This window comes from Chelmon rostratus, chromosome 23 (genome assembly GCF_017976325.1).
Source record: "Chelmon rostratus isolate fCheRos1 chromosome 23, fCheRos1.pri, whole genome shotgun sequence".
Lineage (NCBI taxonomy): Eukaryota > Metazoa > Chordata > Actinopteri > Chaetodontiformes > Chaetodontidae > Chelmon > Chelmon rostratus.
The window spans coordinates 3424941-3440980 of NC_055680.1; the positions used below are offsets into that span (position 1 = coordinate 3424941).

General features: G+C 42.7%; 1 protein-coding gene across 3 annotated transcripts; it reads left to right on the forward strand.

Annotated features, from left to right (window-relative positions):
- The first annotated feature begins 1112 nt into the window (after positions 1-1112).
- On the forward strand, positions 1113-15866 carry LOC121626683 (equilibrative nucleoside transporter 2). Of its 3 annotated transcripts, none has more exons than XM_041965328.1 (14): positions 1113-1321; positions 1438-1591; positions 5913-5969; positions 7503-7584; positions 8685-8830; positions 9045-9184; positions 9296-9430; positions 9660-9757; positions 10044-10113; positions 10534-10709; positions 10830-10932; positions 11105-11190; positions 11617-11816; positions 12694-15866. In XM_041965328.1, exons 3-14 carry the CDS (start codon positions 5938-5940, stop codon positions 12803-12805), a joined length of 1380 nt encoding a protein of 459 aa, XP_041821262.1. In that variant the 5' UTR covers positions 1113-1321; positions 1438-1591; positions 5913-5937; the 3' UTR covers positions 12806-15866. The 3 variants fall into 3 exon arrangements, with proteins under 3 accessions (XP_041821262.1, XP_041821261.1, XP_041821260.1); XM_041965327.1 differs by having other exon boundaries at positions 1498-1591; XM_041965326.1 differs by lacking the exon at positions 1438-1591 and having other exon boundaries at positions 12694-15865.
- Positions 15867-16040: the final 174 nt, after the last annotated feature.

Consider the following 16040-nt stretch of genomic DNA (forward strand, 5'->3'; position numbering starts at 1 on the left):
GAGAAGGAAAGAGTTCTTTGCTGAAATATATTCTTTGGATTTGTCATATTTTTCTTATCTATTATGTCAAAGGTGAATTCACACATATTGACAGGTACGATTAGGAAGATTATTTTCTACACACTGCCATTTGCTGTAGATGTTCTTTTTTGTGCAATACTTTTTATTACTACTGTTTGCTATTTTTGCTATTTTATTATTATGTATATAATTTTGCTGCTTGCTATTTTGATATTTTATTATGTATAATTTGTTCTTTATAGTCCTATTTCACAAATTTTCACTTATTTCACTGTGTGTAATGCTGCTGCTGCACTGCAATATCCTAGCTTGGGATAAATAAAGTCTATCTATCTATCTATCTATCTATCTATCTATCTATCTATCTATCTATCTATCTTTTTTTTTCGTTTCAGTTCTCATAGATGTGACATTGAAGAGCAATGTGAGGCAAAGCTCTGCGTACATGAAGGGGCTGTGACATCATGATTCTGCGTTGGCACACTAACCTGAAAGCCTGGTTTTAGGAAGCGCGAGAAAGTCTGAGCGCGACGGAGACGCAAAGATCCCCGTAACCATGGTAACTGCCTCTCACCCGGCCGCGTGAGCATGGCGCGAGAGGCAGGGGGGATGCACAACTGCCAGAAGAGCATCATGCATTGAAACAAATGACGGCAGAACAGATAGAGAGATACGTGTTGATTTGTCGCTGCTGTACTGCTGCTGCGCTCTCGTGAGAACGCGAGTTAGCAGCCCTCATATGAATATCCAAACACACCCACACTCTTCTCAAATCTAATCTAATCTTCTCTTAGTCTCTTAGTCTCTCACACACTATCATCACACGGACCAAAATCTCACGAGCGAGCCTACTGTAAGCATAGCGGCTCTGTTTTAGTCTGTATATTTTTATTGTTCATCTTCCACGTCACCCTTTTTTTTGTCACGCTCCTTCAGACCAAACAAAACGTATTATTACATCGTGAACTACAGACGAATGGAAATGTCGGCGGAGGGGGCAGCGGCCGCGTACCTGCTCCGAAACTCCCGCCAACACCGCGCAAACGGGGGCGGAACGTTTGACACCGGAAGTGTTCTCTCTTTTTTTGGGGAAGCTGCTACACATGAACGCGCACTAATGACCGTGGAGGCTGTGTGGAAAAGCAGCGCACGGAGCTACCGTCGTCAGCTGTACGTTCCCGCCACGTGGAGGACAAAACACGGTTAATTATTAACTTTTCCGTCCGCTTGGACATCACAAGTGCTCGAATTGAAGCCGGGAACATTATGAAAATACAGTGACGAGCAACATTAATCAAAGGTGAGTGTGTGTGGCAGGTTAGCTAGCACCGCTGTTGACGGTAGCATGTTGTTTTACGTTGGAAAAACTGCGTTTTGTGACGGAAGGCTGTCATCCTTATCTTTCATCTTTTAAAGAGAGAACTGGTGTTTACTTCAACGCCTGAAGGCTTATCAGGTTTCCTCTCCTGTCTCCAGTAACGTTAGACCTCCATCGTGGATGCGAGACTGAGCCTAAACCGCTGTATCGTCCACCGAGTTAGACTACAGGGACCGTTAACCACATTTAATGGTATTGCTAGTTTCATTTAGCACTCTTTGATTGTCTTTGGTTTTTGTTCTGTTTCTTTTGTCGACTTTCCCATATTAATGTTGAATGATTTTGCCTTTCATATTCAGTTAGTGATGCTGAAGCACAGCTGCAGTCTGTGTTGTGTCTGTGCTGCTCATGAAGTTCCCAGTTACAGAGTAGTAGAGTATTGAATGAGACACTGAAATGACAACTACCATAAACCTGACTGGACCTAGCTAAATTGTACTCAGCAGGGATATGACTTCATCTTAAATTTGTATGTCTCTTGTGTGGTGTGTCTTGGCCCTTCCATCTGATGAACACATGGTCGGCGTGACTCAGTCTGGATTATTATAAGGACCAATAATCTCCTGTGGCTCAGCAGTGAATCACAGGCCTCCAGCGTTTGACTGGCACCATTTTAAGGGTTAACAGTTGATGTTAATGTGAGGATCTGTTTTTGCTGCGAACAGAAGCAGCTAACCCTGTTGCTCCCAAACTGCTGTGCAGGGGTTTTCAGATTCCGAAAACTTTGTTGATCTCACCAAGGGAAACTGCTTTGTTGTTTGGTGCGGTCTCATAGATTTGTGATGAAATTTTTGGCGTATGTCCACTTTCTGCTAATCTCCCTCGATCTCTAATGATCACTGGCTGTTTTGGCAAAATTTCTCATCATGTCTGTTCACCTCTGATATCCCAACCTGAAATGTTTGTTTTTTAGGTATGATACTAGAATGAGACCAATTCACTGAGAGATTATTTTTGCATCATCTTACTGTTGGTGTGGAAGTTAAATGATAACATCTGTGGGGGGTGATAATTTAGTGTGTATGATTGTTTTCTGTGGTCTGCATGCTCTAACTCCTGCATTTTAATATGAGAGGTAAAGTTTCATACACCACCAGGGGGGAAAACACCTATTTTTCAATCAGATTTATTTAAAATGCTGTGTGTCAGTGTGTGTGCGCACATGTGTGCGTGTTACTTAATTACTGTAAGTGAGTGTGCATTGGAAAATATAGATTAGAGCGGATTGCTAGCTAGATTGCTCTTAAACAGTTAGCTGTCTGGAGATGAATGATGGTTTTCCAAAATAAAAGGAGACACAAACAGAATTAGTGTGTTTGTGTTGCTGGGACCAAAGCAAATCATTTTCATTGTGTCCCGGCAGCTGACGTTGTTGTGTCCCGCCTTAATGCCTTCCTAAGAACCCTCAAGCTAAACAGTCATTGTCAGCAAAGGAGTGGTATTCTCACACCCACTAAAATATGCTGACAAACCCCTCATTGCTAGACAGTAATGGTTGCTAGGTTGCCATTGTTAACCATTTTAAGAAATTCTTGACATTTGGTTGCCATTGGTGACAACCTTTTCTTTATATGTGAAAAAAGGGACAGCTAACTGTGCACACTAAATTGAATTAATTCTGAATATTTGTTGCATTAGTGATATTTAATATTGCTGTTACAGTCAGAACTAGATTTAGACAATTCTGCATGTGCGTTGATGCCTTTACACACTTTGCACACATCTTTTCATCACAAGCAAATCCTCAAATTGAACTCAACAACTCAACTCAACAACCTCAGCACCTCCTACAGGGGCTCACAAGCTCGAACCAACACAAGCAGGCAGTTCAACGACTTAACTTAATGAGGCGGAAGCTGCAAGAGCTGCCACACCCTTTGGGGTTGGCTGGATTTTTTTTTTTTATGTGAGGAATGTAGCAGCAGCTGCACTGCTGGTATTCTGGTTAGCAGGAATGGAGAGTCCACACATTAACTGATAACACTTCAGATTCAAATTCTGTAAAGTATCAGATAAAACACCAAGTACAAATAATTTTGTTTGGTTACTGAAATAAAACTTTTAAACATCCCTTTTCTACTAAATTTTCATTATTAAGCTGATGTATAATGGCATAGTATCTTATTTAAGGGCGACTAAAATGGCAAATTTTCAGTTTTGGCAACCAAAAGCCTGATGCCTGGTTGCCGGTCTGGTTACCTCTTTTAAAAAATATGTGTGATGTTGAGCCCTGCCCCTTAAACCAAAGCTTTAACTTGTGTGTGAACATCTCTAAAGAGCTGGTGGATTTGAAGTGGACAGACATCTGAAGAGTGTAATGGGTTGCCTGCCGAGGCAACTGTGTTTGTAAAATCGCACCTCAGCGTTCATTCAGGACGCAGAAGTGTTTCTCACGTTTTGCATGTTTGTCTCAGTGCCGCAGGAGGTGTCATTCCCAAACAATGAGGCTACTTATCCTGTCAGCCTTGTTTATGTTTTTTGCTGAAAGAGTGGGTGGAAAGACTAGTTGGAGATAAAGATAATAAGAAGTCGCCCAGTCAAAAATGTGTTTGGTTATTGTCACTTCACTACTGTTTGAGCTTCACTGTGAAGGGTGATGTTTGCAGAGTTTGACACTAAAAAGATCAAGATATTAGTTTGCAACTCGCATCCGTGACTCTGACTCATGTGACATCACTTGAGGATATTTATCAAATGCTGAGCTGCTCCTTCTGGAGCCACAAAAGACTTTGTAGTAGTGTTTCACAAGAATGGACACCTGGTCATTAACATATTTTAAACAGCTCAGGCTCTTAGTGAGATTATATCCCCACTGGCGTTACTGTTGACGCAGTAAGAAGAACTTTTGTTTCTCTGTTAGACGACCCCGGGGTATGTTTCCTGTGTTGACTTAAGTGTATCCTTGCTCTGAAACCAAACCCCTGCCAGTTGTTTGACTGGTTTCTATTGGAGGTCAGTTAGGATATATGGAAAATGTTTTTGTCCACATCACAGACTTCTTCGTTGACCTCATGCTGTTTTCCCGTCATTTCAAAGAGAGGAACAAAGCTTTATTAGCGGAGCTTTGAAGAAGCAGACAGTCAGTTCTGACCATCTTCAGTCTTATCCCCTCCCTTTCTTTCATAAGATGTTTGATGAAACAAAACACAACCACAGTTTTTATGATCTGTATGTCCACATCGCTTTCCTTTTGTTCATGATTTACTAGATGTCTCTCATTAATTCTGCTCAGCTCTCTAAAATAATCTTTCTAGTTAGACTGTAAGCACTTACTGGCCGGCAGTCTTTGAAAACCATGTACAAACAAGGAGTGTCCTGTTTCACTCAGACTCAGATGGAGGCTGGGCAAGCAACCGTATCACCTGTAAGAAAACAGGCTTTTATTTAACCTTTGCTGTTGTATGTGGGAGCATTATGTACCAACTCTGATCCGTGGAAAATGAAGGACATTCAATGTTTGTGAACGATTGACTAAAGTGAACTGTGTGATTTTTCGAGCACACGCCCTTTTAGCACCCTGAGAGAATGACACAGCAGTCTTTGTGTCTGTGCTACACCTGCTTTTGTTTGTAGGCAGGAGGAGGTGTCGATAGGGAAGTAGACCAAATGCTAACGAACAAATGGAGACCACAAACCTTCGTGCGGAAAATGGTGGAGTCAGTGGAAAAAAAAAGAATTTGCCAGGCCACGGCCTCTCCCACAGCCGCAAAACACACAGTTGTTTTTCCTCCAATGTTTCGCTACATTTACGTAAGAGTTGTTATGTGTTTATGAGCTGTATTTTAGGAGCTAGTGCAGACGCCAAAAGTAGGATAAATGTGAGTCGAACTCTATTATGTGTCTAGCCTGATCTTCCCAACAAGTCACAACAAAGCAGCAATGCCATACACTGCCAGTGGCAATGCTGTGAGTCGGGGGAAATAGCTTTGACCGAGAGCAGATCAGCACCCTTTCAGTTCCTCTGGTGACTCTGTGGGTTTGGTTTTCTTCACTGGTAGTGTGTTTCGGTATGTGTGTGTGCACAGGGAGTGCTCTCTCAGATTCTTGACTAATGGACACTAAAGAGGAACAGAATTTGTTCCCAGCTTCAGGGTGCTGATCCCAGTGCTAAAACCTCAACGGGAAATCGTTGAAACTGCACTTAGTCAGGTCATTTGATGTGATGTGTGCACTCCTGCTCTTTCCAGTGGCTTATTCACATTAAACTGCAGGAGATTTTTGTTCATTTCAAACTCAAAGGTTTGCATAACATACCAGAAGTCGAGCATGAAAGATCTGATTATATGTGCTATGAATCCCGGACGCATGTCAGACCTCTTTACTGAGGGATTTCTTTGGACGCACGTTTGGACGGCCCCTTGCCAGCTTCTCGCGGCCTCTTGCTAGAATGTAAATGGATTCCTGAACCTCTGAGCAGTGAAACCTTGGCAGAGGAGTGTCTAGAAAACAAACTACTTGCTCTCTAATCTTTAGAGATGTGGCTGACCTCTCCTCTCTCCTGTTGCCCCTGCAGTTTCACCAGAACTTCCTACATCAGGATGAAGGGACGAACAGATGCTCCTCAGGATCGGTGAGTTAAAATTGAACGGAAACAGGAAACTCGTTTGCTCTCAGTCACAGTTCCTCCAGAGAGTTTTGAGCTGTTTTTTTGCTCAAACTTCACTTCTATGGGATTTCAAATCTAAAAAAAAGTTTTAAGCTGTCCTTATTACTACTCAGCCCTGGGTCCCTTTTCAGCCCGCAGCCAAACAAACACATTGTTTCAATAAGGAAGTCAGTCATAAAGTAATTGCAAGCGTAATCAGATTTCATGCTTTCCAACGTTTGTAACCTTGATGAGAAGTTAGAGTGCAGCTGTAGAGCTTCGTCCACTTTGGTTGCGCTTCCCTTTTCCATTAGTGATCCACTGTCAGAAAATGCTGCGAATAGTGAATCAGTGTCTGCACAGCTTTTCCACGTGTTTTACTCAGTTTCTAGGTTGTCTATGGGTATTCTGTTTTGCTGCTTAGCTACGTTTTTGTAGTGTGGCCATGGTGACCGTGATCTGCACAAGGGCTAGCAACAATTATTCTAAATTTCTATTTATATTCAAATTGTAAAAAAAAATCATACAGTTAATTGTCGGGGGGACAAGCAGCACCACCACACTGCACTGAAAACAGACAATATTCCCAAAACCAGAGTTTCCGTTGTACAGTAATAACAGATTGGTGTTTTTGTTTAGTTTTTTTTTTTTTTTTTTTTTTTACTGGGAAAATCTGTTGAAATCTGACATATTTAAATACCACCAGTCATAATGTTTGGTGAAAATAGTTCCCAAGTTAGATATGAAAATATTCCAGCTCTACACATTGTTCTCCTCGCTGCTTCTCTGATGTCTGCCCTCTGTCTCGCTCCTGTCCTAATTTGTGTATTAAGAGTTATTAATTATTAGTTATTAATTTCAACCAATCCAGAGTTAGTGATGATTTTGGAACAGTGGAAAGACAAACCAAAAAGGTTTTGGTGAGTTTTATTTTGTTTCTGTCGAGTGTGAGTGTGTGTTTTACAATGATGAAATCCCTCTGTCAGTGGAGTTTGATGGCTTTGGCAGCAGTAATATAACGGCTGTTTCTGGTTTCACAAAACATAGCTTACTCTTTAACAAAAAGATCTATCACTGCAGCGATCATTTCCATAATATTGTCAGACACAGCAAAAACAAACACGTTTAATGCACATTGATGGTGCAAAAACACCTGAAGGGATTACATTACCGATTACATTTTGTGGCTGCAGGCTGCAGATCAGCAGGATGGAACTCTTCATACAATCAGTCTAATAATTTGATCCTGTGCCAAGTTGTACTTGACTAATGTGTGTAAACTTGCCACCATAAGAACAACAATTAGGCGACATAACCTTAGAAACAAGCAACAACTTAACCACGTAAGTACTTTAACAAACAGCACTACTAAAGCTTTGGTACAGAGAGGTAATTACAGAATGGTAAATACATTAAATGGCTCTTGCTGAAAAAAAATCCATCAGTTGTGGCTCTGCAGTATCCTGTTGCTTATTGTAAAGCCTTTTTCAAATAATGTCTTGTATTTCCCATCTACAGGGGCTGCTTGGTGGGGATCATTTTCTTCATTCTGGGCTTGGGAACGTTGCTGCCATGGAATTTCTTCATGACTGCCTCATTGGTAAAAACATGCCAGTTACTTTCTCCCTCAAAGACACTACATCTGACACATTATCTGTGCCCTCTGCTTTAATGTTGTAATTACATCAGGACCAATAGACCAGTCCATACGATGGTAGTATCTCACCATTTTCTCAGTCAGATCTGAATCAAAGCTTTTCTCGAAAGTGACAGCGAGGAAATTGTTGTTCCAGTGGTTCACCACTAAAACCTCTTAAAGACTCGTATGCTTGTCTACATCTTACACATCTTACACATGCTATAGTATGTACGTCACTGATTGGATTAGTCAAATTGGTGTTTTGTAGCAGGTGCTTTAAGTGATTTGATGTGTTATGCAGCCTGGTTTCTGGATGTTAAAATGTCATGACCCTAGGGCCCCGTAAATCCACACAGTCCATCATATGACTTTGGGTAACCATGTGAATCATGGCACGTGTACCCACACGGTCACATGTTGGAGTGAAGCCTGACTTCACATACATGTTTCTTCGTCTCTAGCCGCCTATGAGTACTGCGATTCCTGCTGCAAGCATCGCCACTTGACAGTTAGAGCTATTTTCAGCTGCTTGCTGATAGCGGATGAAGCTGTTAGGGAGCAACCAGCATCACAACAAATGTTAGTCTGTGTGAGAGCATTATGCAGTGTTATACTACAGTGATATGTCCTCTGTCCTCTTCCTCTGCTCTAATTAACCGGATGTTCTGAAATTAAAGGCTGTAATATGCCAGTATATGTTGTTTATTGCCACTAATGGAGCATGATCAGTCATAGATTGTAAGATTATTATTGCCCTTTGCCTCTCCTACAGTAGTTCATTTTCTTTATCTCCTTATTTACAACAACATTCAGTCTGGATTTTCTTATTATTAGATTATAACATATACAAGGATACAACAACAGAGGATTGTCTTTAAGTCAAGTTGTCTTTAAACTGCATTAATAGATTTGCTTTTGCTACTTTGGGCCACCAAACAAGCTAAAAACTTAACACTGACACGTTATTAACCTCATAAAGTTGACATTACTTATTTACACGTAAGACATATGCAGAATATCAATAGCATTCATTTGGAGTGGCGTTTCTTCTGGGTTTGTAGTATTTCCAAGGCCGCCTCAACACAACAGAATGGAGCAACGGCACAGTGGTGGTCCGCAAGGAGTACTACTTCAACAACTGGATGACGCTGCTTTCCCAGCTGCCCCTGCTGCTGTTCACCCTGCTCAACTCCTTCCTCTACCAGAGGTCAGTGACGAGGTTCTCAGAGGACGCCAAAGCAGTTCATAACGAATTAAGACTTAATTTAATGTTTAGCAAAAGTACTAAATCTAATTAGTGTTGGGCATTTATGTGTGACCCTCTCGTGTGGCAAATTATTCTTCTGGGATGTACGTCTTATCCAGTTTGATGTTTAATACGATCCTGGTTAAATGACTGATGAGTGTGTTTCTTGTTCCAGGATATCCGAGGCGATACGCATTGCAGGTAGCCTGGTTTTTATCCTGCTGCTCTTCATCTTCACAGCAGTGCTGGTCAAAGTGCCCATGGAGGAGGATCGCTTCTTCTCTGTCACCATGGCTACTATCTGGTTCATCAACTGTAAGTCTGTGACTTTGTGTGTGTGTGTGTGTGTGGGAATAAAAGCCTAAAAGAAAGCGAGAGGTTGAGATAAAAGGAATCATTGGATTGAGTGATGCTTCGTCTCCCCAGCGTTTGGTGCCGTGCTGCAGGGCAGTCTGTTCGGCCTGGTGGGGCTGCTGCCTCAGAAGTACAGCGCCATCTTCATGAGCGGCCAGGGCCTCGCCGGAACCTTCGCTGCCGTTGCCATGCTGATAGCCATAGGCAGTAAGACACCCACATACACACAAAACACAACGGATGCCTAATCCCCAGTTGCCTAGTAACAGAGGACATTCAAAATGAATGTTGAGCAAGTCAAATCAGCATGACGCCACACAGCACAGACCGCACTGCGCTTCAGTTGAAAGACACAGCTCACATTGGGTCCTTTTTGAACAGTGTTTTCATGTATATGATGCGTCCTAGTTCGCTAACTTGTGTGTTTGTCACCCAGGTGATGCAGACTCTGAGTCAGCAGCGTTGGGTTACTTCGTCACGCCGTGTGTGGGGACGCTGGTTACGCTCTTCAGCTACCTGCTGCTTCCCCGCCTGGTCAGTCAGCTCTCCCAGCTCTGCATGACTACATTACCCACAATCCATTCAACACCACCTAAACTTTGTCGGCCCCATGACCACTACCACAGTACATTTAACTAGAAGTCAGAACAGACTTTAATTATATATGACTTCAAAGATAGTAAAGTACTTGTGCCCACAAAGCTCCATCTCAGTCTAAACATGTATACAGAGTTGTGACAGCAGCATAATTCATGTTTTCATTTCTTCACTGTATTTCAGCCGTGAAGCCTTATTTGTGTTGTGTGGTGTTTCCATGCAGGAGTTTGCCCAGCATCACCTGAACAAAAGCAGCAAGTATGAGGCAGGCACCACAGACGAGCTGCTCAAAGGTGGGGTTTTGACTTTAACAGTTTCCTGGTGTCACAAAGTTGCCCCCCCCCCGGGACACTTCTCACCATGTGTTGTAATTTGGAAGTGCAATCTCTTTAACAGGAGTAGAATCAAGATCTTCAAACATTTGTCCGACAGTGACAGAACATCTGTTTGCTTTTCCACTGAGTCCATGATTCTTTCTGGCGCTGTCTGGTTGAATCAAATCAGTTCAGTGGAACATTATCTCATTAAGTGAGTTGACCCTCTGTTTATCCAATTAGAGTCATGGCAGTGTCCAGACAAAGACAGAGCCTGTTAGACTCACAGAGGCCCACACACTCTCTGAGGGTTTTCTATGATTGCTAAAAAGCCCAAAGAGGTTGATGTCATATTAGAAATATCTCCTTCAGGCACACTTAACTCCCTTAAACTTGCAGAGAGCAGCACAGTGGAGAACGGCAAGCTGAACGGCCACGCTAACGGCTCGGCCGCTGGCGGTCCAGCCGAGGCCGAGGTGGACCCCGGCACGGACGCGACCAAGCACACCTTCCTGTCAGCGGAGCAGGGCGAGAAGGGCCAAGCCAAGGCCTCGGTCATAGAGGTCTTCAAAAAGGTTTGACGCCACAGTCTCAGCTGTTACTAAGTCATGGTTCTTTATACGTTAAAAGATCCAAGCTAAAGCATTTAGCTCCCAATAAATGTGCACAGGTTTAACGAGCTCCTTCATTTTCAGATCTGGGTGATGGCGTTCTGCGTGACGTTTGTGTTCACAGTCACTCTGTCCGTCTTCCCTGCCGTCACCGCAGACGTCAGAACATCATTCTCAAAAAAATGGGGTATGACTTCACCTCAGTTCCCCTCAATGATTAGATGAGGTCTCTAATCCATTCATCGTACCCTTACTGTCTACAGTGTATTTATCGTGTAAACTCTCAGTGCCCTCATGTCATAGAATGGCTGTCACATCCTCCGTTCTCCTCCTTCCCTTGCTGTTCTTTATCTCCTCAGAGCGCTTCTTTATCTCTGTGTGCTGCTTCTTGACTTTCAACATAAACGACTGGCTCGGTCGGACCATCACCACCTTGATTCGCTGGGTGAGTGTTATTATTATTATTTTTGTGAACATACACGTATGCTCAGTCCGCACACTTTGTAAAACTGTTGCCGGTAAACTCGGTGTGTTTGTGATAGCGTTCTCTTTTTGTTTGTGTTTCACACAGTGTCCCAGCTTTTTTTGGAATTGGGCGTGTGTACATATACACACACACACACACACACACACACACACACACACAAACAAATTCTATCATCAAACATCATCTCACATTGTACCTGCTGGGTTGTTTGTTCTTGTGCCGACAGTTTGATCTGACAGTTTAAGCTTACGGTATTCTGTTGCAGATATTTGGGAATATCCGTCCAAATTGTTGCCTTCTTTTGCATCCCCACGTTTCAAATCCACCTCTCTTTGTATCTAATGTGAGTTCATTTTTTAACCCTCTTCCCTGTCTCCTCTGCAGCCTTGTAAGGAGTCCCGTCTGTTCCCGCTGCTGGTTGTCTCCAGGGTGGTGTTCATCCCTCTGCTGATGCTCTGTAACGTCCAGAATCGCTCCTACCTTCCCGTCTACTTCTCCCACGACGCCGCTTTCACAGTCATCATGATTCTCTTCTCTCTGTCCAGTGGCTACTTCGTTGCCCTTTCCATGACTTACGCACCACAGTGAGTACAAACAAGCTTATCCTGAGCTGAATAGATGAGATGATAATAATCTGTGTCAATATCGCACTCGAATGAAAACTGCAGCTTTTAAAACTGTTTTTTTGTCTAACAGCTCACTGTGGCTGCTCCTTCTTATTCTGTTACTCTTTGACATATTTATTTCACCTTTTTTTGTAGCTACATTTTTAATGAACACTTGCTGCTAGCCTCAGGTATGAATACATTGTGTTCATTCCTTCACAATAAAAGCCACCTGGTGTTTTGCCAGTTGAGTGCTTTTAATGTGAAGCAGCAGGAAATGTTGGGCAGCTTCATGCAGTTCTGATTAAAAAAAAAACAAACTGAAAACAAGAAATTTAAATCTGTGTGGGAATGGCAGACTCCGCAATGAATACCAAACAGCGAGGTAACTACAAAATGGAAATATATTGAATGACCAATAATGAAAAATGGTGAGCCTTAATACTAAAAAGGTCATTTAATGTCATTGAAATCATAAGGATTATAACCTTAAATATACAGCTCATGAGTGCTATGCTGTGCAGCATCCACATATGAATATCTGAGTGTTCCTGAACGCACCAGCAAGGCGTGTTCAAAATCACCCTTTGCTCCAGCTGGGTCACCTTGACAACACTGAATGGCTTTGACATAAAAACTAATGGTGAATGTTCACTGGGATGAATCAACGGTCTTACGTAAGTTTCAAGTCTCAGCGCGTTGACTTATGTTGACTTATACTGGGTGCCTGTAAAGTTCACACGTAGGTATTGGGAAATGAACATCTTAATGTGAAGTATGATTGGTCGGTAGTAGGCGTGCTCTTTGGCTGAATATTCCACAGCTGAGCATTTGTTCCCACCTGCTCTCTCATCAGGTTGGTGGAGCCGAAGGACGCAGAGACCGCGGGAGCCCTGATGACCTTCTTCTTAGCCCTGGGTCTGTCCATCGGAGCCGCCCTGTCCTTCCCTCTCCGAGCGCTGGTCTAGTCTCACATGCGCGCACACACTCACACACACAGCGCTGCATAGACCCTGTAGAATTTCTTCACACTCACCAGGAGGAGGGCGAGGTTTACGCCGTTGATCATCGGTCTGCCCCTCCTGGATGACCTTCGTGTTTTTTTCCATTCATCGGTCCGGTGCTGCGCCTGCTACAGCGTGACGACCAAAGACCCCGTGTGGGTGTGGTGTTATTCATAACTGACGCAACAAAATAAGGGATCGACTGTATGTTCCGCAGAGCGACTCCTGGTTATTGTCCAGCTGCTAACCTGAAGACACGGACACTAAAGACTCCCTCTCTGTACGTCGGCTTCTCATGGGGTTGATGCTGTTGGACTTTTTCTGTTGACTGTTTTGTGTTTCTACATTTTTAAGTTTGTGTTTAGTTGTGCTGCAATCAGGAACACCTAAGTATGACAGAAGTCCTTGTTTTTACCACAGTGGAGTGTGGGTCACTATGTATTTGCTTGGCTTTTGATATGAGATGGATTTCTTTTCTATTTCAATGATTACAGTGAATCTACTCTTGTTAGATTAATTACATTAGCTATTTTTGATGGATTTTTCTTCCTGGAGTTATTTTGTATTTTCTAATGACGTAGCTCTATGTTTCAGAAGTAGAACAAACATGAAAATGTGTCTAATATTGTCCTGTAAATTACCAGTGAAAGCTTATGACGCATGGACATGCATGGATTAGTGAATGGGTCAACTGGGCACTGGCTCAGGGGTCGAAGTAGTCAAAAGGGTCTGGGGGCCCCTGACCCAGAGCCTCTGTTTGAAGTGTCATAACTTTTTTTTTTTCGTTGGGAAGACAGTTAATCGACCACGCAGAGACATAAGATGAACGTAAGGACACAGAAAAGAGACATACAACAGATGTGTCATTGTAGTAGTGTCTCAATCTGGGGGTCTTGCTCCTATGTAGGGCACATGGGGGGCCTTTCACACATCTCTGCCCCGGGGTCCATTGTCTTCATTATTCATCCATGCTCATGGGGCGTTTAGCCATTTCCAGTTTTTCTTCACCTCCCAGTCTCCACTCCAGTGCAGCGTCACAAAACTGCATCTCCCCAGCATCAAGGCTGCTACTGCCACCTACTGGCCAAAAGGCCAAAGTCCCTCAGTTTCCTTTCCTTTGTTGAAAAGCCTCAAGGGTACACATGACAGACCAGGACAGGACACTGCTGGCTGACAGGAAATGGCGTTTACAGCACCTGGCGATACTTGGTTGTTAGTTCTGGTGACATGCCAGAGTTCATGTCAGGTTATGTGAGTTTGACAGCATTCCTCTACTGACCCCCAGGCTGGCACCGAAGCTGCGATGCAACTGTAGGCTCACTACAAGAAGTCGGTTTACCTGCTTATTTCAAATGTTGAACTTCTCCCAAGAAGTGGCTGCTGCTGTTTTGTTACTGAATGGATCAATGTAGTGATGCCGTGTTTAAAAATAATAATGAGATGTGGTAATTGGGGTATTTGTCTTAAAAAAAATGAAATACAAGGCACTGCAAATGCCGTGATGAAAGGAAATGAGTAATGATTTTCAATGTTTTATAGATATTGTGTTGGCCGCTAAACTGTGTCAAATAGGATTTTTTTTGGACATTTTGCCACAGACATGAATAACTACAATTTGTTAGGATATTTATTTTAGCTCACTGTAGTCTTCACATGTATAGGAATTAATTTATTGCTCCAGTTTGGTGTAGATTTGTTTTAGCCCTTTTATCAGAAACACAAAATGTTTTTGTTTTATTTAGCAGACGTGATCAATAAGCCTTCATTTTTATGCTTATTTTCTGTGTGTTTTTTTTAGTTTTGGTATTTACAGAATCTGTAAATGAAGCGTTTCATGAGTTGCAGTATGAGATCTGCACGAGGTTTCACGTACAGGTGAACGGAGAACACTTGAGTTGTGACACACACACACACACACACACACACAAATGAGTCCTAATGGTGGGAGCAATATTACTTACTTCTGAAAGTGTGACTTGATTTATGCTGCGTTCACATGTGAACTGTCTTCAGCTCGAACACACAAACGTTTGTATTGAATTTACGGTTTACGGCAAGCAAAATATGGCAACTTAAGTCAAATTATACGCAAACGCTGCAGGTAGTTATCATGGAAACTAAAATCTGAACAGTGTCTTTTCAGTAGGAAGCTGGAATGATCCGTGTTTCCTACAGAATGTCAGTGCAGCGTCAGGGCTGTAGTGATTTATCATGGGGATCCTTATGTGCAATTCCATGTCATAATTTCCAATATCAGAGGACCATTCAAACTCTGAGTGTTTATTTCCAGCTTGTATTCTTCTTGTCTAAAGAGTGTAGATGAACTTAAAATGATGACATATGTGTAGCTGTCAGGCAGTGTTCAGTGTCTGCAGGTTGCAGTTCAGCCTAATTCTCATGCTGTGTTCACATCATATTGGATTGACTGTAAATACAAGCTGCTGTCTGCCCCCTCGTGCTGTTTAGTTTGTGCACGTGTCAACATGAAGTCCTCTAACATTAGCAGCGGAAGCGGAGCACTGCTGGGTTGACGCGGTCGAAGCCCCGGCGTGTCACCGTGTCGCGTTTCCTCCGACGTGGTGCGAACACAGCATTGATTCTGACTGAATGTGATCCATTGTCCCACACTGGCAGACAGCACACATAGGATTGAACTACCGGACCATGTCACTGTAGTTACAGTAAAGGGAATTCATGCCTGTGCATGTTCATAACTTATTCTACATTTGACTGTAAATAAACAAATGGTTCTAACAAGCTGTGTGTTTGTGGTTGCTGGGGGGCCTCACTGGAACATGAGAGTATAATTAGCCTGACGACCCTGTTCTTCAAACGGCTTTATTAACTCAGACCGCATTGTGAGTACAAGTCAGATTTAGCTTAAGTTAAGAAGTTGTTTTGATCTGAGCATATAAGAAGCAACATTTCATAAGCTTTAAGTTTTTGTGAATGTGAATGAGCTTCAGCTTGAACAGTCTGGCTCATGATCCAGGTAACAGTATGAAGGCTTCATCTATGCCAGCTGGGGCTTCATCAGCTGCTCTGATAATAACTACGTCAGATTTAAGCCAGCAGTGTGTCTGGAGAGCAGGGCCCTGGGTGGTGCAGAAAGAAAAATGTTGATATTTATCATTTTAAAGTGCACTAAAGACCAATCTAAAACTGTCTGTTGAGAAGCAAAAGTGGTTGTTATTTGACT

Coding starts and splice junctions, on each gene's coding strand:
- LOC121626683 (XM_041965328.1), top strand. CDS start 5,938: ATGAAGGGACGAACAGATGCTCCTCAGGATCG. Junction 11,191..11,616: donor TCACCACCTTGATTCGCTGG/GTGAGTGTTATT, acceptor TCTCCTCTGCAG/CCTTGTAAGGAGTCCCGTCT. Junction 11,817..12,693: donor TCCATGACTTACGCACCACA/GTGAGTACAAAC, acceptor CTCTCTCATCAG/GTTGGTGGAGCCGAAGGACG.